This window comes from Megalops cyprinoides, chromosome 4, assembly GCF_013368585.1.
Source record: "Megalops cyprinoides isolate fMegCyp1 chromosome 4, fMegCyp1.pri, whole genome shotgun sequence".
Classification (NCBI taxonomy): domain Eukaryota; kingdom Metazoa; phylum Chordata; class Actinopteri; order Elopiformes; family Megalopidae; genus Megalops; species Megalops cyprinoides.
In genome coordinates, this window is record NC_050586.1 from 15,438,628 (window position 1) to 15,463,228 (window position 24,601).

A 24,601-nucleotide genomic window follows, 5' to 3' on the forward strand; every position below is an offset into this window, starting at 1 on the left:
CTCCCTGACGTGTTTAAAGAGAACAGCATCATTAGATCGGATATACTACATTCCCTCAGCATTCAGTTCAGGGGCTTGAAATGTATCCACAAACCAGGATGCAAAGTAAATGAAACAGTAACACCACTGACTCATTATGAACTACAAAAGCCCTGTCTGCGTGTTTGCGGTAGGTGACAGAAAGCAGGCTGGAAATGGCTTCAAGATAAGAGGGGACAGAGCTTCCTCTTATCTCAAGTCATGTTTCAAAATAGCAGAACATAGCATGCAATGGGGGCCTTCAGCATCACAGCCAAAAGTGTCTTAGAGGGTTATCACGAATCTTCTGTGAAATGCAATACAAAATTTGATCCTCCATTCATACACAATACAGTAGAGAGCATGTATGCATTTATGACATTGGTTGCATGAGGCTGCTAAGGGCACAGCGACCTGACCACAACAGGTGGCTTTGGAAAGTGAGAGACCAAGATAGAGACACACTTGAGCTGGCACGTGAAACATGACAAAACCCCAGGCAGCGAGCGTCTCCTAGGAGATGACTCAGTCGGTCTGGGGCTCGTGTCGTCCCTGATGCCGAGTGGCGAGTGACGAGAGGCACGGAACACTGATACTGCTGTCAGTCAACGTGCAGACGCAGCCGGGAGACAAAGGGCACCTTTAATGCTTCGGTCACAGCGATTTTAACACTGCGCATTATTCACCATCCAAGGCTGTACTCAGCACACAGAGCTGAGTTAAAAGGCTGCGTGCACAGCCATTAAAATCTGCAGGACCCCAACATGCAATAAGTAATGCTTTTTAATGCACTTTATAAAGGAAATGGTACAAACACAGATGCTAATCAAACAGCCATCTTGCAAAAACTTTGAGCATTTTAGGTACAGGGACAGTGCACATGAGACACACAAAATGTAACTGGATGCATTGTATTTATTAATTTATATGATGTATGATGTAATATATATTGCAGTTGTAGTTTTTTTCCTCATATAAAGATCCAGCATAGCTGAACAATCACCTAGAATAATGACAAGGACATTACATATATGCCAGTGCTGACTGTACCAGTGAAGTACATTAGGAAAGCATTTCACAGCAGCTACATCTACACTTAATGCAGGGTCATAATGGGTCTCAACATGGCGGACAAAAAGTACTGAAAACGCAATCTCAAAAAAGAATAATCATAGTTATAAAAAAATGCAGCTCTGTCTGCAAATGGACTGTCCTAAAGTGCACATTCACATCATTCTGATAGACAGGACTGGTGTTAATGACACATAAAGGAAATATCTCTCCCACTCACAAATCTCATTTGTGTAGATAAGAGCAATCTATAATATATAACCAAACTCAAAAACAGAAGTGTTTTGCAGATGTTTTCTTTCAAACTCTGCACAGCTAGTGAGCCAAAATCTTATGCTGGATTTAAATGGCTTTGACTGTAAATAGTACATAAATTCTGAACTAACACACAAAGTGCAATCCACCAATATAATGTGCAAAAATAAGTGACAATATTAGTTGACTAATCAATGTATTTGTTTCAGAATTTATCGATATGACTTATACAATATCAAATATATTAGAGGTCGACAACATAATACCTTTCATTTTTGTTTGAGATCAATGTAAGAAAGAGCATTAGGATAAACTTATGTACTTTTTAGAGAAAGAGTACAAGAAGAAAGCTCTCCAAGCTCTGACTGAAGACAAGCACTAGAAACACCAGGCCAGCTGATGTCCGACTGTCAACACGTCAGCTGGTACAGTTCTGATCTGCTCCAAGCTGCCAGTTGAACTGAAACCTCACTGCTGTTTTTGGTTGTACTGAGAACCAAATAATATTTCTGGTTTTAGAACTTTTGTTCATGATACACTTATGGATTTGTGTTTTGACTGTGATCACTCTGTGTTGCCAATTGGGCAGTTGTGCACTATAAGTCATATTATACTTATTTGTTATTAGTATTCAGCACTGTATTTTCAAATTTTAGTGTGTTGTCCAGGTATAGTTATCTGCCAAATAAAAATGATCAAAGCTTCAAACTTTATCTGAAAGGAGCTTCCCTATGAATATTTTACTTATAAGGTATAGCCATGTTAAGCACCACAGTTTGATTATAATACAGTGTCTGCTTAAAATATTTAGACAGTCTTCAGAATCCAAGGTTAGTCATGGTAGGTGGCCTTTAATGATCTTGTGTAGGGTCTTGTGGCTTCTTTTAACCACTGCTTATTTAGGTTATTATACCATTTTCTGTCTGACAAGTCATCCCAACACAAAACAACACAAACCCACTTATGTTTACACCTTGTGTTAAAGGTCACCTATCTGATGCACTGGGCAGAGAGAAGCTAAGCAGAATTCCAACATGTCAGTGTGTATTTACTTCAAGACAGAACCTACAATATCTTATTAAATCCAAACAGTATGAGGCATGTGCAGAGGTCTGTAAAGGCTGAGAGAGTAAGATAGCGGGGGCAGGGGGAGGGTAAGTCATGTAAGTCAGCCTGGATCAGAGCATCTGCTAAACAACTGTAATGTACTGTAATGGGTTGGTGGCAGTCGCTGGCAGACGCTTCAATAATTATACAGTGAACTCTGCATGTGCATTGAGACAGTAAGAAGAAGTGGCAATTTACAGGGATTTGTGAGTGGGGGGTGGGGAGGAGAGGGGGTAAATCTGAGCACATGGAAATGGGAGGGTATGAAACAAGCTGGCAGATAAGAATCAGCAAGGCGAACAACTGTCACCCTCAGCCACCACGCCTCATGCCCCCTTCCTCGCCACTGCTCCCTCCGCTTGCTCCTGAGAGGACATTTCTGCTCTAGCTGTCCTGCCATTAGCTGATGCTCGCTGTATTCCCCCCTCCCTCCCCGACCAGCCCCCACACGCCATTATCAGTGACGTTAGCGTGTCACACTCCCGATGACTGCCATCAGAAACAGCTGGAAATATCTATTAGCGTCAGCAACCTCTCAAAGAGATGCTGCCTGGGGTGGCCAAGGGTTGGGGGGGTGTCATGTAGACAGGGGGAAGGACGGAAGGAACCAGACAACAAAAGAATGTAATCAACAGAAAAACAAACAGATAGACTTTCATATAAACAGCACCAGCCAGAAATATTACTACAGGACTACTGCAAAGCCTAATGTAAATAGACATAATCCTACAGTAAATTTGTCTGCTCTACAGAATGTTTGTAAGGGAATGAAGGAATGAGGGTAGAGTAAGTCAGTTTCATTTACTGAAAAAAAAACTGTTTTCTAATTTGCTCACAATATAGATTTTCTATACATGTGTTAATCTACACTTCTTACTTGATAATCATTGCCATACAGCCAAACAGTAAGATGGACAAAGAGTATATTCTGAAACAAATTAGTGTGGACTGAATACAGTATGAAACAGTTTTTCATGAATAATACAGAGTAAGATTAGTGGGAAATGTCAGGGCTTTAAATTGAATCATCAATGGTTCACATGAAAGGAGCCATCTTTTTATTTTTTATAAATACACGGCAGAGTCAACTGCACAGCAAGAAAAACAGCACAGCTGGATTTTCAGGAAAAGGAAGCAGAGCCAAAACAAAGCACCACATTAAAACGTGATTCACAAAAACACTGGCATGTCTAAAAGACAGAAAAACAATTTATGAAAGCAGACTTGAAGAATGAAAAGGTATGTTAATATTACAAATTTTCAAATCTGGTATGATTTGTACACTACACCCACCAGGGATTCAATTAACACAGAACAAAATGTATCTCTCTTTCTGTAAAAGGTCAAGACCACCCTCAGGTGCTGTTTTACAATGAGCTAAATGAACCTCTGGGTAGACGTATAATCTACTTCATTCACTTAAGTCATTGACGGTAGCCAGTATCAGCTAGCTGGTATGAGACAGACCCCAGCTGTTCACCCCTGTGCCCCTCAAACTTCCCCTGGGGTGCCCATCCCAGACGCTGCCCACTCATTGAGGACCAGCATGCCATAGGCATTCATATCTGCGCTGAGCTAGCTCATGAGTGACATGTCCAAAAATGTTACTTCTCCTACTACTGGAAATTTCCACAGAAAAACATTTTATAGGGAAGGGACAGCAGATCAGCTGTGTTGCATGATTTAAGGCCTCAAAATCTTAGGAGATCCAACTAATTTTATTGATGGCTAAAAACCAAAAAAAGAATGTCCTCCTTAAGAAGCATGAATGCCAGCTTAATACGGAGACGGAGAGCTCAGATGCCTGGAAAATTAGACCAAACCCAATGGAACTGGGAACTAATGTGAGCCTGTGTTAGATTAAAGCTTTTGTGCCAGTTTAGGGAACTCAATTAAGTGCCTGAATGTTCCTCCTTGTGATCCTGCTATCTTCTTAATTTGAAATCTCAAACCCAGTCCCAATACAGACATTGCAAGATTTCCTGACGGCAAAAACTGTGAGGCACCGGGGGAGGGGCCTGCATGGTTGGTTAGCAGAACCATTGCAAAATAATGTGTGTGTGGGGGGGGTTGTCCATTTCATAAAACCCCCCCATCACTGATGTCTCCGTGTATTTTCTTCTTTCTGTGAGGAGGCACATTCTTTGGCATGAATAAGACATCTCTGCCACAATGCCCAGACGGGGCTCAGGGGTGTGTGGCGCTAGGCCAAGGAGAACAGAACATAATGTGTACCTGTCTAATGACTCTGTTCCAGCCCCTGACGCTTTTATCAGACTGAGTCACATGGTGTGGCTGCTAGAGCACCAAACACAAACTTTTCCACTTTAAGGGATGCTCTTCAGCTCCACTCAACTCTCCCACTGCTTGGCAATGACTCTCAGTCACTTTCTCTCTCAACCTTAAAGAGCCAGTCAGGCCAGAGAGTGTTACATTTGTTTTCATGACAATTAAGACTAAATTTACATTTCTGACTAGACACGATCTCCTCATACACATACACAGCTTTTATTCCACTGAGAAAATAACGGGGCGGTGTAGATGTTAGTTTTCCGCACAGAGAGGAAGTCGTAATTTTCCCCAGAATTCAGTTGATAACCTCCCCCACCCCAAACATACACATACACATACACAGACACATTTTATACGCCGCAGGAGTGAAATGTGGTTAAGGATTGAAATCCCAAGCTGAGAACTAAGGCTGAGAACAAAAGCTGGAGCCAATTTACAGATAAATTGACCAGCCTGCTGGATACAGAATCTCTCCAACTGTGAAGAGCTGCATCTTTGATAATGCAATTGACAATGCAGACCATAGCAATTTTACCGTCACCCACAATTCAATGAACATTCCCCAGGCTGTATTCAGCCCCCTGATGTCACAGTGAACCTATCAGTTATAAAGAACTTCAAAGACAGCAGTGGCTCACAGCTGTGACATTGCAGATTCAGTACCTTTGTCAGGGCTGGCAGCAACTTCAATAAGGAAGTATATCAGTAAAAGAAACAGCAAAAGTATAATCAAGGAGGCACAGGAACAACAACAGTTAGATGAAAGACATCGGTAGATTGTGGGCACTTTGTTGTCCTGTCACTTTCTCAAGGATAGGCATATTAAAACCAACTCACACAGCTATGAGTTGGAATGGCATGACTCCAGCATCACACAGGGAAAAAACTGGCTTTGCTCAGACTGCCAGACACACACTTAGCAGTGAGCAGAAACAACTTCTCTTTTGTTTTGTCCCTGTGGCTTCCTCAGGAGGAGGTAGGTAGGTGGGGTGAGAAGAGAATGAAAGATCTCGGATGACGGGGAGGGACATGTCGATGGTCTCTGACAAAAGAATTCCAGAGTGTGTGTCTGCTGGTGTGTATGTGTGTGTGTGTGTAGGGGGGTTACAGTAATTTGACCACATGCTCAATACATGCGTTCTACATTCCTGTAGCGCGAGCCTGTTGTGGTCCATTTGATTCTGAGCAGAGGTATCCAGGGGAAATGTCTGTCCTTTATCCCTGAAACAGTCGACATGCTGCTTATGCAGAGCCGTCACTCATGCTCCTTCCTCTACAGTACTCAGCTTGAGACCTGGAAACCTCCAGGCAGACAATAAATCCAGCCTGTAAATTATTTAGCAGGAAACACAAGGTCTACCAAGCACACACAAACCACTGGCTTGAGTAGTTCTCTTGAGAGAACTACAAATGCAGTTCATTTCAACAGGGTTTTTTTTTTTTGATAAAGTTGGAATTCTTATTCTGCAAGAAATAACATATATCTCCCCTTTGCAAAAACACATACAATTCAAGCATAGTCAAATGACACTCTCTTTTGAGGCAGCAAGCAAACAGAGGATTCCCAAACAGGAAAAAATTAAAACACATAAAGGTAAATGCAATTAAACAATGCTGCTAAAACATTATGCAAACAATGTGGTTGCATTTGGTGCTACCGGCAAAACAGTTTTTGTTAACCAAATATTTTGTGAATTCTGGTAGAATATTAAGGAGGACAATGAGGAATCAGAGACCATCAGAGTCATGGCCAGTATCTTGGTTATCTATGTGAAACAGGTCAGACCACTGAACATATTTTTAACCTCCTCTGTGTTAAATTTCACCTGTGGGTAATTTAGTCAAGACCCCACGGTATACACATCAAAACAAATAATAATTACACAAGTAACTATCCACTCACTTACGGATCTCAATGCACAGTACAGCATTGGTGGTGGGGGCACTCAGCTCAACCAGTATGTAGTACCCACATGTGTGATGAGTGTTATGCCATTGTCAATGACCACAAAGAGTGAGGAGCCCTAGAACAAGGAGCTCCAAAGCACAAGTCTTTCCTACACAGTATTTCCTAACATAACATTGTCTTTTTCCATGGTCCAGAAGGAGGGATGCTCCCAGTTAGCCTATCAACACCACTTCAGGATGTTAACTAGTTCTCCCAGGAGAGCTGCTATCCAAATACACAAGAAGCCCAGGCCCACTTAACATCATCCATCAGGCAGGAGAGGCCTCTGGGACAGTCTGGCTTCTGGCTATGGAGTTCAAGTAAAACGACCCCTAACGCAAAGTGTTCCCATAAAAATAAACAAGAGGTCAAATGACCCAATCTTTCTAACGGTGCTCATACATTCATCCAACATTCAACATTTGCAGCTCCTGCTTTTCCTGTGACCTATTTGTACTATGAAGGACAGTGTGGAAAAAAAGGAAGGTCATCTTTTTCTGTTTTTCTCAGGCTCAGAAATGGGCTCAGCTGTGCTCTTTCTCTCTGCTGTCAGCCGGTTTGCCTTCAGTCCGTTTACACCCCCTGTTCTTCCTGCCTGACGGCTGCATCACAGTCCTGACACTGATGGTGGTTTTACACTGACAAGAGAGCTGCAGGCCTCAGGTCACGGTAAAAACTTTGAGCCACCTGCTTTGTCGTACTTCAGGAACATTCTACAGATATGACTTGGCAAAATTAGAAAACACTGAAGCATTCATACTCAAAATTATAAGGGGATGCAGAAGCATTTGTAAGATTTTGAGTTATCCGTATCTGAATCCACTGAGAAATATTTTACATAATTGGTTTAAGGGTCTATTCTTGTTGATATTCACATCCATTATGCAAAACAAGCCATCACTGTAATGGACTTAATATCTCCTTATCCACTGTCGGATACTTTGTGAGCTAGTGACCTACTTCTACCTACTTTGCACTGTCTTTTTTAGGGTGTGGCAAGGCCAAGAGTAAGGCTTGTGGCACTGAACTTTGTTCATGGCTGATGTGGAGACAGCGTGGCCACCCATAAAAACAGCGGAAGAGGAAAATTTACAGAAACAATAAATCATTCAATTTCAAAAATACAGACACAATGCAGGAACCAGGAACTAATTCAGCAATATTGAGTAAAAACCAATTGCTCTACTCCATTGTCCTGCACCAGCCACACCTTTCAGCCACACATTTAAGCTAATGCCAGTTAGACAAGAGTGGCCTGTTATCCAATGTGTGGCTTTATATAGGCATATTCACCCATATGACAATTACCCAGTTTCAAATGAACCTGATTTACTAGATCTGTGATAGAAAAGTTCTGTCACTAGAGGTTAAGAGGATCCCCAAACATTTAAACAAGGATTCATTTACTACCATACACCGACACAAACCATTTTGCTGAGCTTTTATAATATTTTCAAAGTCAGTGGTTACTTTTCAATCAGGGAATTTACAATGAAGTTAAGGTGGCTCCTTCAGTTGACTTTCCCCTCCTCCTAGTCTTACAAACTGCCAGATGGCCAGTCTGTGACTTCTGAGAACTCTGAATGTCTTGTGATAGTCCAGAAGTCCTGACAATCACCCAGAACCCCCTGAACAGAGTAGTGGGGCAGTCACCATTTTTCTCGCCACAGATAGAGACAGCTAACTAGTAGTGAGACTTTGCCATACCACTAAAGTAAAGAGCGAGAAACCAAACCACAGCTAACTCCAGATCTGCAAGATAATCATTACAATCATTCTTCTGCTGCCTTCCGTTTTTTCTTGGATGGAAACTTCTACTCCGGCAGGTCCTAGCACCACAACAAACACTACAACTTCCCAAATTTGCTACTTCCTTAAATTCTGACTTCTGTACCTAGTCCACAGGTCCCAAATGAATAAGCTGCCAGTGTTACACTACAGTATATCGTAGCAGGAATTGTTTGAATGAATATCCCCTTTTCACTTTTGTCAATAAATTCACATACAGAAAACAGGACTTTGAAGCAATATAGTATGTGAATTGTTAAACTGCTCTTAACTTGCAGGCATTACTGTTAAGAAAGGCTACATTTCCTCAGTACAGTGCCCTTAACCCAAACCACACAGCTAGACTCAAAATATTCTCCATGCTCCATAGTCCATCCGCCATGTGCAAGGACCACATGATCCTGTGTTAGTTTTATATCTTAAAAAGTAATTACAACAATTACACTGCGTAACGAAAAAAGACCCACGCTAGAAATCCATATTATATTTAACTGATGTATTTGAGTAAGAAAAACACACCCACCAAAATATTTATAGACGTGTTTTAATGTAACATTCTTTGGTTCCCACTACCAGAATCATATCCACTATCTGCTTGACAATCCAATAGGCTACCGTTTGAATATTTTCTAATTAACGGATGGTTCACAAGGTTCCAGTTTATCTAAAGCTCTAACGAATTCCTTTAACTTCCTGTTGCTGTAAATGAATACGCGGCACACTTACTGTCAAAGCATCAATATTTAGAAAAGAATAAGGCTACATGCTGATTACCCTATAATACCATAATATTTTTCATTGGCAAGCGAGCTGTGGTTACATACTGGACGCAGGAAGTTAATAGCATTCCACCACGGTGGCTGCAACTGAACTGCTTCTGTGTTTCGATTTGAATCAAACTAAATTCCCCTTTTCCGTAACTGTTTTTTATTAAGATAATCAAAATTATACAGATTAGGAGAATGTCACCAAAAACACGCAGTGCACGACCAACGTCGCCTGTAACGAGTTACGTCAGATGAAACATCAGTCTTGTCATGGTTGCCCAAAGGGTTTATAAAATATTGATTTCTGATTAGTGACACATCAGATAGCTGATCTTGACAGTAGCTACCTTTTTACAGTAGCTGTCTGGCGGTGCCATATGCTTTGCATGAGCCCCGTTTTTGCAAAAAGCAAATTGTCAAATGCAACTGAGTAGCTCAACCATTAAGTAAACAAACGTTCTGCATTGATTTTTGAGCCGCAAACATCAGAATCTTGACACAGCGTGACCAATTGCTTACCTGTTTTGCCACCACACGCTGATTTGGTGAATCGGCAGCGATAGAAACCAACGGATACCTTATAGATAGACTTGACCCCTTGCTTTTAAGTGTTGTCAGCCAAATAATAAGAAAAAAGTGGTTTTGTGTATAGCTAGCTGCGTGTCATCCAGTGAGAAGAAGTTGTTTTCCAGCGTTGTGCCTGATACCGAGATGCAGTAAAATACCATAAATAAAAACCCGTTGATGTCAGATAACCATCGGCATTCTGGCGTGGTTCAGACCGGCAGTGTGGGAGCAAGTCTGCAGCCAGCAGGAGTAATCGCGACTAAGTGTTCGTTGCACGCACGACAAATGCATTGCATAAACAAATAAGGCGGTTGTCTTTATCAACCCGTTACGCTCCTTGATCTGTAGGACGGTCGTTGGACTGTGACTTCATAAATGCATCGGCTGTGGCATATCTATATGACCATTTCAGTTCATAGGAAGCAAGCTAATATGTTCTTCAAATTAAAGCCACACGTTCATTTGTGCATTTCGCGCATTCTCGTCTCACCACGATCCGGCGGTACGTACTCGTCCTTCCGATGCCGTAAGTGGCGTGAGCTAGCGCCGCGAACAGCTCCGTTTCCTGAACTACTCTGCCACGCAAGATCGACTGAGCCAATGTTGATAGAAACCAGAAAAACGTCACTGTCTGTGAAGGTCGCTCAATGACGCTCAAAATGTGGCGAGGTGGAGCACTCAATTACAAAGATAAGTAAACGAGCAAATTCTATTTTGGGTCGCTACTTCCCCCTTCTGCAAAATGAATTTTTTTGTAGCTGTTACACGCGTAGATGTTTACAAATAGATCACGCGCGCCTGCAAAACAAGACCAAACAAAGGACAGGCAATGGCTAGAAATCTATAATATCTTGCCATTTTCATTATTTTAAGCGCCAAAACTCCTAGTCACGACGTCAGAACTTCACCACATGCAAAAAAGAACACACATTACAAATACTTCCAGGCCACCGCACGTGCTTCAGTTTTAGAAAATCTTATATGGCCTAACCTAGAAAGAAAGCAAACTTAAATGCTACGACTTTGGATGTAATTTTGAGGCAACGTTAAATGAACCCTCTTCGGTGTTTCAGTTGGGCTTTAAAATGTCATGCACGTGGTAAAGTTATGCTTGTTTGGTTTTGTGATGCCTCTAGCGACTGTTATGCAAGCGAAACGCACTGGTCACTTTGCATTAGCTATCGTTTCATAGCTACAGAGAGCGCAACATACAGCACATTCAGACAGAAGTTCACAACATGATATACACCGCTGCCTGTTTACTGACGCACCTGTTTTAAAGGGACGGTAACTGTGCGTGAGAACAAGAAGTGGACGTTTTTTAAAAAAACAAAGTTTACATGGCATTGTCGTAACCATGTGCCTAAACATAAAACAATTTTCCGATGTATTTTGACAATTTCAAGGTCAAAGTGTCCAGCTACAGCGTCTTTCTGATGCACCATCTCCATGCAAAAGCGAGATGGAATCTTAAAGCTTCACATTAATATTAAAATGACAAATTAATTAGACTCAGTTGTAACCTAGCATAGTACAAACATGATATTTTAATTCTCCATTGCCAGGGTATTTAATTGCAGGGTATTTAATTCAAGATTGGATGAGCTCTTTACCTATATTTTGCTAAATCTGCCTGGGTGCATCCATGTGGATTCTGTATTTGTGGATAAAACGTGAACCAGAGTTAAAATAAATAAATAAATCAAATTGAACTGATTTGAATCTATTTCGCTAGAATAAGAGCAAATTTCTGTTTGTTTGCCAAAGCCTTACAATAACCCAGCCCTTAATTCCTGGGTACCTACCCTACCTGATTGACAGGTCACTTCAGTTGCCCTGGTAACACCACATGGTACCCCTCTGGAATGGGCAAAGCGTCTTCCGGAGTGGCAGGTGCTGCCGCTGAATTCCACTGTAATATTTATGAAGCTTAAACCCAGAAAATGACAGGGCCCATTCTGTAACGAGGGACCCATGATGATGAGATTATACTATGGACTCAGTCAGTCAGTGCACTGAGAGGGCTAAAAAGTCAGGGCACCTGCAACAAAAAGTGCTTCTTCTTTTGGCACAGTAGTCTCACTTCATAGCTGTATGTTGGCCTGTTGTTTTCAGTCAGCCTGACACACGGCTGGTAAGCACAAGGCTATTACATCTGCCTTACACACTGAGTGCCACTACTGAGGGAAACTGGAGGTTAATTATGTACTATAAGGAGGTTGAACCATACCCAGCTACCCAATAAATAAAAAAAAAAAACATTGTACAATCTTCTTCAGTTGTGTTTTGGTTTCCACCCCCTTAATTACAGTTTCTGTCAGTGACTGACAATGTGCAAATTATAAATTGAGATGAATCTCAGACACACAATTCAAGAATCATATGGGGCACTGTGGAACTTGTTCATTTAATTGTCATTCTCCATGAAGAAGCTTATTGTCTCTACCTTGTGAGGGGACACGCTGTTCGTATGTTTGGTCTAAAGTCCACCACGGGCCAGTCTCATGACGGTCTCGTGTTGTGATCTTCACGAAGAATATGCACAGAGGCTGTCTCCGTGGAAACACACAACTGATATCAGCCACACGGCATTACAGAACATACTGCAGTTCAGCAGTGATGGTAGCTGGCCCTCCATATGTACAGATCAAAATCAAACATTCAAAACACTGTGAGGTTAGTATTGCAATAAGTCATTACAAGACACACACTTAACACTAAGAAATAGTGTTTACGTTTACATTTATATTTATTCATTTTGCAGATGCTTTTATCCAAAGTGACTTACAAGTCAGGCAGAGTACAACACAAGCAAAAAGCCACATAAGGAGTCAACAATATTAGAAGTGCAGCATGACCAAGTTTCAGTAGTTGGCCAGACAAGGTACAAGTCAGCTGGTAGAGATATGAATGCACTAAACCATTAGATTAGATTTTTTTTTGTTACAAAAGGAAAACAAAGTTTACAATGTAAGAAATTGCATAGTGTTTCAGGTGTTCAGAAGAGCACAGTAGAACTGTGTCTTCCAATCTTTCTTGAAGACAGTGAGGCACTCGGAAGAACAGATTAAGTGTGGAAGTTCATTCCACCATTGGAGTGTTTATAGAGAGGCTCCTATGGATAAAGTATTTGTCTTTCCTAATGGGTCACCTATGCCACTGTGGAGAAACAACCTCATCCTGGCCTGCTGTAATACATCTCATATTAATATGGCCCATAAGGAGTTTCACTAATATGTAACAAACTCTTAACTTAGCGTCCTGAAAATAATGTTATTATTCAGAGTAAATCATACACTTTTGGACACAGCATTGTAGAATGTTATTTGACATGTATTATTGACATGTCACGATTGCATCAACACCGCCCCCTGCCGTGTGTTAGTTGGCACAGCGTGAAAAGTAGGCTACATTATGATTGTCTCGTCATTCGAAAACATAAGCTGCCATTATAATGCAACTATTTATTGCTAATTTACACTGTATTCAAACTACGTGATGAAAAGCAAAAACATTAACAACATTTCTATTCAATGTGAAATATAATTCCAATGTGCTTCAAATAAATATCTTGGTATTTTAATCGTAATATAAAATATATCTCGGCACACTGTCACAGAAAGCTTACCATTAATACGTAATGTATCTCCACCTAGTTCCTAATTACATATATATCCGCCTTTTCTCGCAACATAGCTATGTAGCCAGCAAGCTATTTTCTTTTAGCAAAGATCCTACAAGTTGCATGAGGCGCCAATAAAGACACGCCGGGCTCGTATTTCAATTCCGTCCCCTCCCTCTATGACAATACTGAGGGTAGGCGATTGACGTGGCAGAGATTCCGGACATGACACACAATTTTACATCATCTTGCGAAACTGAGCCGAGTTCCTGCCACCCTCCCGGTCGTACCTAGTACCTACGCAGCTGTGCGGAACACGTATACCGCACAGGGCTACACCGCTTGCCTGCTCCTCGGAAAACTCAGCCCCTCCGGCAGCGACTGTGCCGTGCTGCCGTCGAAATAAAAGATGTGGTTGTTCGTGTTCTCCAGCCTCCTCTACTGCTTGTCGGCTTATGAAGTGGATTTCAAGAAACTAGAGGGTTTGGCCAAAGGGAAGGTGGAGGTAAGGTGTAACAACGGGTTAAATCTTATTCAGTTTGCACAGCGCTCACACAAATCCTATTCACAAATATAACTAATATTGTACTGAAATGTTTTACTGATACTGCAACCGTTGGTATTGAACGAACCAGACGTGAATGCACAATGAGATGCATCCAACATAAAACCAGGACAGAGTCTCCGATAGTTAATTGCTGGTCGAGCTGTGCAGAAACAGCGATCCGTATTATTAATTAGCAAACATCATCACCCGACCACTGCACACCTTTCACTGCGAGAGCAACATGTTTTCATGTATGTCTGTATTAAGGATTGTGGCGTGTGGATTCACATTCCAGCATGCGAAGGAAATATACGTCACTGATGATCGGCGCACAAGATTTGTCTGTGGTTCACCATTTAGAAATGTATGGATGGAAATTTGTGTGATTATATATTATATGTGCAGGTATTCAAACCTGTACGATTCCCGTCTCAGTTTTTTCTACTCGCAAACGATGACAATGTCAGACAAGGGAACCTATAATCGGCTATTGAGTTTCATATTAATGTATCTGTCTGTTATCAGTTCACTTGTTAATACCATTGATACACTAACCGTTACGCTGTTGCTGTAATACCTCAGCTAATTTGTATCCTATACTTCCTGCTCGGCGCCTATTGTTCTCCATTGGTGTGCAGACTGGAGGGACACCTCGGATAAAAGGGTCTATGGGAATGGGAAATGTGATCCAGAGGGAAACAGTGATGGGCGTTCTTTTGAGATGTGTGTGTGTGTGTGTTGGGTGGGGGTGGAATTAACTTTTGGCACATACAAAGCGTAAGGCAGGATCAAATTGCGCTGTACACGTGGTACACTGAAAACTCATATTTGGGTCAGCCTATGCCAAGTGTGTCAGTCTCCTAAGCCCATCTGTCTCATATTTTTGGAACAAATTCACTTAGGGGTTTTTTAGGGTTGTCAAGCTCAGACATTACAATAATTTATGTGTAAAAACCCTCCCTTTAGCTTATGCCTAGTAACAGTCAATGAATGAAAAATGAAAGACCTTAACTAAATAAATTCCTTTGGGCCACATTAGTGGCAAATGCTGCACCCACCTGTAGCATAGTGTCTGATGTTTTGCAACCAGGACTTTTCAGAAGAAATTGAGCCAATAATCCACTTTTTTGGCATTAACCGATTAAGGCTAACTGACAGGCTTAATTTCAATTTCATTTACACCCTTTACCCTATGAGCAGTGTGGTTTCTTAAATGCAAGAAGTACAGTAAATAGTGGGAGCAGTCCTCCAAATTCTGCCAAACACTTTCGGTCTCAAGGCATTAATCCCCTCTAAAATTATACCATTTTTCACTATACATTTAGGACAAAATAAGTAATATTCAAACACTGTAGCAAAAATTTTATGGATGGGTATCGGTGATCTGTATACAAATAAGTGTAACATTTCCAAAGGCATCTTTTGGTAAGTGGTTGAAGTGTTATTCAATCAAGCTTTAACTATGTCCATTTTGATTATAATACAGTACATTATATTTACATTATTGCCAATTAGCAGATGCTCTTGTCCAGGACAACATACAAAGCACGTTTAATAAAGTGGCATGAGAAGTTGTACAAACAGGACACAACTAACCACATATGAACAAGCGTCATAGCCAAACATAGTGTTGAGATCACAAGTGTGTGTCTAGATCAACATGCAGGTGCAACACAGTATACACAACAGAGGGACCACACCATTACAAACACAATGCTAACACATACCTTCAGGCAAAACTGCCAGCCTGGCAGTTTTCTTAATTTATGCATAATCCAGGGTTCTACATAAAGCAAACAGTGACAGGATACATTAGCATTAGCATTTTTTTGCTGGGTATGCAATGACCCATTTCTCTAATTTTGCAGCAGTATTAATACAGTACATTTTCACAATGCTGCAGCAACATTAAGAGAACGTTACTCCCTGGGTAGACACTGTGAAATTCTCCTCATCATACATTAGCAGCAACATCTCTTATCACTGTAGCTGAATGGAGAGGGGATAGCTATGAGGGGGAGAAGAAGCTGTTGGTCTGTATTTTGCCTTAAGGTTGGCTCCTCTAATTTTAGTGTTGTGGGCTGAAGTCCTCTATAGAACAACCCTCTCACACACGTCAGGGCCACACCCCAGTCTGGGCTCCTGTAAGGAAGTATAGACAGACACAAAGCCACCCATTTTACTGTGGCCTTTCATGTCACTTCTGAATCCCTCTCCCCTTGTCTTTTAGACCTGCGGAGGGTGACAGTTGAACCGCCTGAGGGAGGTAAGCTCCCGTGCCATTCCAGCATTTTTTTGATACTATTGTAATAACGACTGTTAATCCTTTCTGGTATTCTTGGTATTCTATATACTTTGCAGTCTTGCAGTATGTTTTGAGAATGTTTCGTCTATATAACATTCTAACATATATTATAACATTATAACATTCTAATCAGCTGGACATCTTCAAAAAATCTGTTAAAGGGAAAATACTTTAAAATACATAATCTTTATTGGCTTTTGGATTTATAGTATTCATCTGAGGGTTTGAAGAGTAATGCATTCATAGAACATGTGCCAAGACAGGATAGTTGGCTACATTGCTTGTTTTTGGGTACCACTGACTATTGTTTTTCTCCAGGTCAAGGCCTTTGTGACCCAGGACATCCCTCTTTAGTATCCTTTCAGTCTGGCTAATGGCGGGAAACCCCCTTAGCTTTTTACCAATCACAGATGGTCGGAGTCTGAGTCAGTCACAGACAAATAAATATTTTGTTCCCCTTTGAAATTTGTACTGGAGAGCCAGTGATTAAAAATATGCTGATGGTCTAAAAATACCACAATTTCAGTGTAAACATGTCCCCAGAAGATTGTCTGATACTATCATTTTTGAACTATGCAATGAATTTACCCAGGTTAAGAGTGCTCTGTCACTTGTTTGTTTGTAACACCATCATACAGTAGATTACTTTTTAGGTACAAATACACTGGCATACGGCGATATATCATACTGGGGCACAGAGACATCCCATCACATTGGCCAAACACAAACTGGCAAAATCCTAAATCTGTGCCCACGTGGTAGTGCATAGAGTGAGTACTTTAAACGCTGGTAGAAGCACCATCCATGTTATGCTGAGCAACTAGGACTAGTCTGGAGGTAGATGTATGATGTCACAGGCTGCAGTACAGTATTGATGGAGGTTATGTTCTCAGCCCACACACTATTTTGCACAAATTGAAGTGCAGTGCCCTCACATTTAAGTGTGACAACGCACAACCATAGGTCACCCGCATGTGTGACTTTCCTGGCAGAGACCAGCGTGCGTGTGTGGGTGACAGGCAGGCCACAGTATTCACGTGACTCGGTAGTTTCTGGATTGGCTTGTGCATTCTGTGAATTCACACCCACATGCAACTGCTGAGTTGTGTTTAGCACTTCTGGCTTAGTAGAATATGTTTTCTCAGGGAGAAATAAACACTTTTTAAAAATGTTGATATCACATCAGATAGAAGCAAATAGAGGTCACATAAGATACTTAAGTCATTCAATAAAAAAAATATTACCTCCTTAGTCTTTAGACATAGAGGTCATTTGATACTGTTTGTGGCATTACTTTGTTCTGTCGTAAGATACAAGCAAACGTATTTGGTTGACATTTTAGAGTCATTTCAGTGAGCAATCTATGCGTGCTAATGTGCTTAAGGGTACACAAGTGCACTGTTGTGCCAAAAGCAGTGCTGACCACAAATGCCGAAGGTGGCAGAGATAAGTGAAGAGATCTTGCTTGCAGTCCATCTGCAGCAGATAACCAGGTAGACACTGCCCTTTTTTACCAAACAACCAGATCGAATCCATATCGAGCACATTCTCAACAAGCCCTTCCAGAAGGGAAAGAGTGCACTCACCTCCCGTTTCGGTGCTTGCCACGGTCTGATGAGATTCTGGCTTCCTGAAGCAGTCTCGCTGCAGGTTGTTGACAGAGAAGCTTTCCCTGGATCCCGCTTGCTGCAAGGTGCTTTGAAAATTCCGGAGAGATCAAAGTCCAGGGCCCTTTAGGGGAGAAGAGTTCCTGTGCTTATCTCTCCCTGCAGACTGTATCCAATCGGGGAGGATCGCTGACAGGCGTCCCCCGGCTCGCTGTGAACGGGTCTTGCAAGGCTCGACTGGAACTCTGTCGCTGCATTCTGAACAGGGACGTGACAAGACACGCATACATGGCACATCTGCTCATTCTACTCTGACAAAAAAAGAGGGGTTTATGTGAATATGTGATATGAATTCAGACTGAGCAGCACTTAATCCCTAATACTGCCCAGCAGTGAGTCAGTGGCTGTGAGTCAAGGCTCACATCGACATATAAATCAATACCTTGCCATGCCAAGAAATTAAATACGAGCTGAGCAATTCGGCACCATAGCCGCTGATGTCTTGATGTGATTAGGAGCTTCACAGCAGTGCGTGACCTTAAGTAAACCTGGATTGCACCGTGCGCAGCGCTGCCAGGCCAGAATGACTGCCTCACCATCAGGAACGCCTGTCTAAACAGGATCATTGGAAACACCTTTACACAGTGGTGCCAAACTCCCCTGGGCAGCCCTTAAATGCTTGAGCGGTAATTGGAATTCTGGAATAGCGTGACGCTAACCTTTAAACACAGCGCAACATTCTGCCAGTCGGACCTGCAATTTCTTCAGTCACCTTTGTGATAAATGCCGAGAGTGATAAATGTCATATGTGGCTATTTTTTTGAATATTATTCAGTTAATTATGTTGTACTAATGAATTTTATAAGCTGATCATTTTCTTCTGCCACTGTGGAGGTGGTGTTTTTGAAAATATTGCAGACAGATGTCCTGTTGTGTTGACTCCCTTTTGGTTTCATTGAGGCTGATGGGAGGTCGCTTGAGGTTTCCTTTCACTTTGAATTATTTTTACAAAGCGGCACAGTATGCCCCCCCCAACAGACCAGGTAATTTCAAATTGGCAGCTGAACAGGGGCGCGGAAGGGCTGTCCATCCTCACACTTCACATTCCCACGTTACTGTGTTCTCTTAGCAACGGCGCAAGCACATTACCTGGCTGGACTGGGGAAGTCATTAAGTCAGATCAGTAGTTCCTCGGCCGTATGCTCAGCTGCTGTCACAGCTAAGATAAAACGGGCAGAGAAACGCGAGGTGGCTGAGACTGTGTGGGGAACGCCCGCAGTCGTACTGACAGGCAGTGCCAGTTCTCTTGTTTGTGTCCTCCCTTGACTCCCCCTCCCCTCCCAAGTCACAACCTGGAAATGAAGCACATTCCAGGGGCTGATCCTGAACTGGTTCTCCTCAATCACTATTATGAAGAGCTGGACGTAAGTGAACATTCTGAATCCATTGCACATGTACAGTGTCCTATGGCTTCAGTTCTTCATCCTATCTGCCATGTAATCAAATACCTACTAAATCTATATTATATATATTTAGAAAATATAAAGTTGCATAATAAATACTGCTAAATGTTTGGTGTATGATTTTAGTTTCAAAAGAGCAATCAAGGCTTGTTTTAGAAATAATGTGAGTGCATGTTTGAAGGTTTGAAGGTTGTGTTCATGTACGAGTGAGGGGATGTTTTGACATGCTTCTCTCTCTGCAGAGGATCCCACTGTCGGATATGACTCGCTCCGAGATCAACAAGCTGCTGGGGTCCCTGGGCTTCTACAAGAAGGCCCAGTCCGAGGATCCGGTCCCAGAGGAGTTCCGCTTCTCCCCGGCCAAGGGGAGCCCCTGGAAAGACACCCGCGAGGCGCCATCTTCCTCCACCCCGGCCGCCGATACGCCGGCCCCCTCAGAGGATCCAGACCCAGGGGCCCAGCACCCTGACCTGTAACCCCGAGCCACCAATCAGGAGCGATATGCCGGCTGCGAACAACCAGACTTCCTCCACCGGGCCGAACCGCACGTACTCGCACTCTGACATAGCGCACGCGTCGTTTTGCTGTCGTTTGTTATCTCAGATAAAATGCTGTTCTCCTGTGCATGTCGGATGTGTTAAAGAGGCCCCCTGCGTCTGCTCTTTGCTCACGCGTGTCTGCTGCTGCGCCCCACCTAACGTGGAACAGAATGACGCCCTGGGCCGCAAATCGCTCGATTGGCTAGGGGCTGATGATGTGTGTTCTGGTGGGTGGGGCTCAGATTCACCCGGGACATGAAGCAGAAGCAGAGGTGTGGCCAACAATAAAATCACTGAAAAATGCATCTTTGTGTCGTTACGTCAGTACTGTACTGTGTAATGCAGCGGTTTTCCAGTACATGTTGTTTAAAATGCCACTTAAGCAGGGTCACTCAAAAAAATGGAAAGTTTGCTGTTAAAAAAAGTAATTTTTGGCACCTCTCTTGGAAGAATCTGAGAATAATATCGAGAGTTTAAATCAAGTGTTTCAGTGCTTTGGAATTTTGGAACTATAAGTTCCTGGACCAACTTGGCCAGAATTTCATACAAATTTAACAGCTCCACTGAGTGATTTTACCATAAATAAACCAGTCACAGTTTTGGTTTCTTAAAATGGTTTTAATTGTTAATTCACATTGACATGTGGTGTACAGAAAACATGATATCATGACAAAGTGTTTGGAGCTGGTATATACAGGACTTGCTAGCTTATGGAAGACCTTTGGCTGCTGAGTCTTCAGCTGCAGACAAGCTGACTGCATCTCCATCTGGACCAAAAACAGACTGTGGCAAAACAGTGTCCTTCACAGATGCACAGGATCATATCTTTTTTTTTAAACCAGACCTTTTAGGCCCCGAATAGCACTGCCCTTCCCTGGGACCTGGTGTCCCCGGGGAAAATGGTCACAAAAACAAGTCAGTTCCTCCAACATTCTCAGACACCGTAATCCCTGACCCCTCTACAGCCTTGCCCAGAGAACCTTGGCCAGAAGGATCGTTTAGTTGCTATGCAGCCGCTAATCAGTTAAATGAGGTGAATTACTTTAAAACCAATTTTAGAACCAATACATACATTAAAGTTTTTTTTGATCCTTGCTATAACAGCAGTAATACACATCTGTAATAGATTTCTTCCCTGAGACTTACTTTAAGTTAATCAAAGTGACAATATCCTGACTTCATATTCACATTTATGATATAGTCAATGTTCTTACCATTGCACTTAACTTATTGGGAGCTTTTTCTTTTCACCTACAATCAATTCAGATGAACTGCAACTTTCTGTGGGTTCAAGGCTGTAGAGAAGTGACTCGAGCAAACCTTTGGTTCAGCCTCTGAAAAAACCTCAAACAAAGGTATTTTTACCATTTAAAATAATTATTCCATAAAAAGGGACTGGGCTGGACTAATAAATCTACTTCTGATTGTCTCTTTGTGGAAAAAAAAATAGTAACCTGAAAGCGTACAATACGTTCACCATGAAAACAAAAATATACAAAACGCTACCCTATTATAAATAAGAGCCCAGTAAAATGAGGAAGGTGTGTGTTTATCTGGCTGTGCTGGCAGTGAGTGGACATGTGGATATCACTGGTGGAAGGGGCTGAGCAGAGATCCCTTGCTGAGCTGTGTACTCTACCCTGTGGTTCTGGGACCTTAGAAACAGTAAAAAATGGTCTCTGCAAGCTAGGACCATGTTAATTTCATTTCCAATCAATAGGGGAACTGGTGTCTTTTCAGGAACTCAAAGGAGATGCTGGTAAAGTTGCTGTGCACGGTGGAACCTCCACTTAAAATAGAAAGACTCAACTCTCCGAACAGTAAGGTGTAAAACAATGTATCTGGATCAGCTGGAACAAAGTAGAGGAAAGTGAGTGAAAAGCAGTTTGTATTCCAGGCAACGGGAATCTAGTGGTTCCAATGATGACTGACACAAGCAGGGTTAATCTACTGATCACAGGTCAGAGTCCAAAGCTAAACAAGGGGGACCATGCGTCTACCGGTGTCAACAATGGTACAGATAGAATCTCTCTCCTTACCAGTGCTTTTATAATGTCTTAAATAGTAATAATAATATTAATAATAATACAAATAAAAACAATTCAAGTAAACGTGTGTTTTAAAAAGCATGCAGATTTGGTAATGTGTATAACAGCAACAGTACCGGGGATGGAGACTAAAGCTATATAGAAACTCTTTCAGATATAATCAACATCGTCATCTGCCACTCCTCCAACAGCATCTTAAAAATAGCATCAAATTGTACAAAAAAATGCCCCAAGTCGGCAAATAAGGCAGGGAGAAATAAGAGGATGTGTATTTTGTATCCATGTTCTTACATCTTCCATTCGGGGTCACGTGGGCGACATACAGATTTGGGAGCTCATTTTGAGTGACCGTTGCAGGTGGGGTGCTGTTAAGTATATCCAAATGTGGGCAGCACTCCTGTGGGATTCATACGGTCACGGAGTTTAAGTATAAAATCACAATTAAAGCTTAAAAGCTTCGCGTTAGAACACAGGTGTGCACCTTTGGAATTTTAAAGACGAGGGGGATTCTACACGGTCTGTGCTTGTTTTCCGTGGCATTAGCACATGGTTCCTGAAGAGCGTGTCTGCGTGTCCCTCGTTCAGCCGTGCCCACCCCCCCGACCCCTCACGCCCCTACGAGCAGCCAACGAAACACACCTGCAGCAATCACCTGACAGACACACACACCCTCCGACTCGCCTTCAGAGCCCTGTCACAAGGGGGTGGTGATTTCAGGGAGGGAGATAGGGGACGGTGTCAGCTGGGTTGTGCAGGTGAGGGGGGATAGGAACTGTGAGGCAAAGGTTGGGGTTTTTTTCGTTGGCGGATTGGAAGTTGTTTCGTCCCCAGTCCAAGGGATGCGATGAGCTCGGGGGAGGTCAGAGGTCGGAGTAGGCCCGGCAGGTCATCTCGTACCTGCGCAGGTGGTTGACCAGTGACTGCACGTAGGTGAAGACGCACTTGGAGTCGGGCTTCTTGCCCATGATCATCATATCCTCCACCTCCAGCAGGGGCATACAATTAGCGAAGGCCCTGGGGGAGTGGAGAGACAGATCATCAGTTTGGGGAGTGTGAGAGGAGCCTCTCGGCAGGGGCAGTCCCAAGGCTATTACACATGCGATGACGTTACATATCATCACACTTTTCTGGCCAAACATACAGAGATGATGAAAACTTGGAATTTGAGCTCAACCGAAGAGGACACTTCCAAAGGATTACCAATGCCATGAACAACAAACTTCATCAAAATGATCTCTGGCAAATCTCCTTACAACAAACATTCCTTGTCAAGTAGAAACAAGATCTACTGTAGCAATGTGTAATTAATATGCAATAACTTGCATGTTTATTGAGTCCTGATACACTAACGGAAATGTTTCAACTGAAGAAATCCAAGTGCTCAAGATGTATTATTGCACAAATAATTGAAAATAACATAATTCACACCTTGTTATTGTCCAAAATCCTGTATAACCTGTGCACCTCATTTTAATTAATCTCAAAGTGAACAGAAACTTCCAATACCTATGTTACCAGCAAGTATAAAATGTTATGCACAGAAGAAAACCATAGCATTCACCAAATCAGACAGCCGTAAAAAATTTTCAGAAACATTTCAAGGTCATCAGCCTTCACAAATCGGCCGATGGCTATACCAACGTTACAATGGAACAGTAAAAATCCATCGCAATGTGCTTTTACAAGAGTTGTTTTGAAAGCAAAGTCTTCTCCAAGGGCAATTATAGTGCGGAATGTTTCTTTCTTTAAAAAGTCTGGAAGCAAATGAGATCCATCATTCAAAAAACTAAGATTTAACATCTGCATTAATCTAGTGCTGTCAGCCAGAGATGGTTTTCCTGAGGGTGAAATCTGTTTGAGTGTGCCTGAGTGCATCATATTGACATGTAGAACTGGTGAAGACTGAGCCCCATGACTACAGCAAATGTCTTTTTTTTATTAAAGGAGGATATACTGACTGATAATTCTGTGAAAATACTGGCGTGAATAAATCTGATTGTGTTTTTGAAATACACACAATTTTGCCTTTTTCATATTTTCATCTACCTGTGCAAAACTACTTCTTGAACACTTCAAGCATACAGATGAATGCTACACATCTGGCCACTAGGTGTCAGGATCGACACACACATTATACTGTGATTGGGCAGGGAGGGAGAGAAGAAACCCTATGGTTCCTGTCTGCAGTTTTAGTGATCTGATAAGACCACTGAGGGCAGGAAACCAGAGGAAGAGGCACAGCCTCAAGCACCAGCAGGGGTGCTGGCTACTACAGAAAAAGAGCTGTCTCAATTCTACCAAAAGTAATTCCACCAGAAGTAAAGAACCTGCCAATGCCATAGAAATACACCGGGTCATGTTTTATAAAGCTGTGCCAACACTGTACGTTGGAATAATGCATGGGTGCTGATCCACCTTTTCACCCACAACTCAAATGGAACCAAACTGTACTGTAAAGCAAATAAATTGAGACAATTCAAATCAATAAAAGTTATTCTGCACCCTGCCTGAGTGGGGGAATTGGCACAGAGGGACTTCTTTTCTTCTCACAGGTTCACACAGTGCACAACAAGTCCTTTTAAAGTACCAAGCTCCAGATTGGAAGATAATGCTGGCGCTCTTCTGTCTGGCCCAACGCCCGGCACTCAATAAAGCCA

At 42.2% G+C, this 24,601-nt stretch overlaps 2 protein-coding genes across 4 annotated transcripts in view; one reads left to right on the forward strand and one right to left on the reverse strand.

Annotated features, from left to right (window-relative positions):
* The first annotated feature begins 13,485 nt into the window (after positions 1-13,485).
* On the forward strand, positions 13,486-20,199 carry selenom (selenoprotein M). Its single transcript, XM_036527173.1, has 5 exons — positions 13,486-13,940; positions 16,213-16,248; positions 16,606-16,640; positions 19,240-19,318; positions 19,600-20,199. The coding sequence occupies exons 1-5, from the start codon at positions 13,845-13,847 to the stop codon at positions 19,831-19,833; spliced, it is 480 nt and encodes a 159-aa protein (XP_036383066.1). The 5' UTR covers positions 13,486-13,844; the 3' UTR covers positions 19,834-20,199.
* A 294-nt stretch (positions 20,200-20,493) lies between these two features.
* Positions 20,494-24,601, reverse strand: part of smtnb (smoothelin b) — a 68,817-nt gene continuing 64,709 nt past the window's right edge. For all 3 annotated transcript variants that reach the window (XM_036528070.1, XM_036528068.1, XM_036528069.1), the window contains one exon: positions 20,494-22,958. The gene's annotated coding sequence lies outside the window, so the exon portion shown is untranslated. The remainder of the gene's footprint in view (positions 22,959-24,601) is intronic.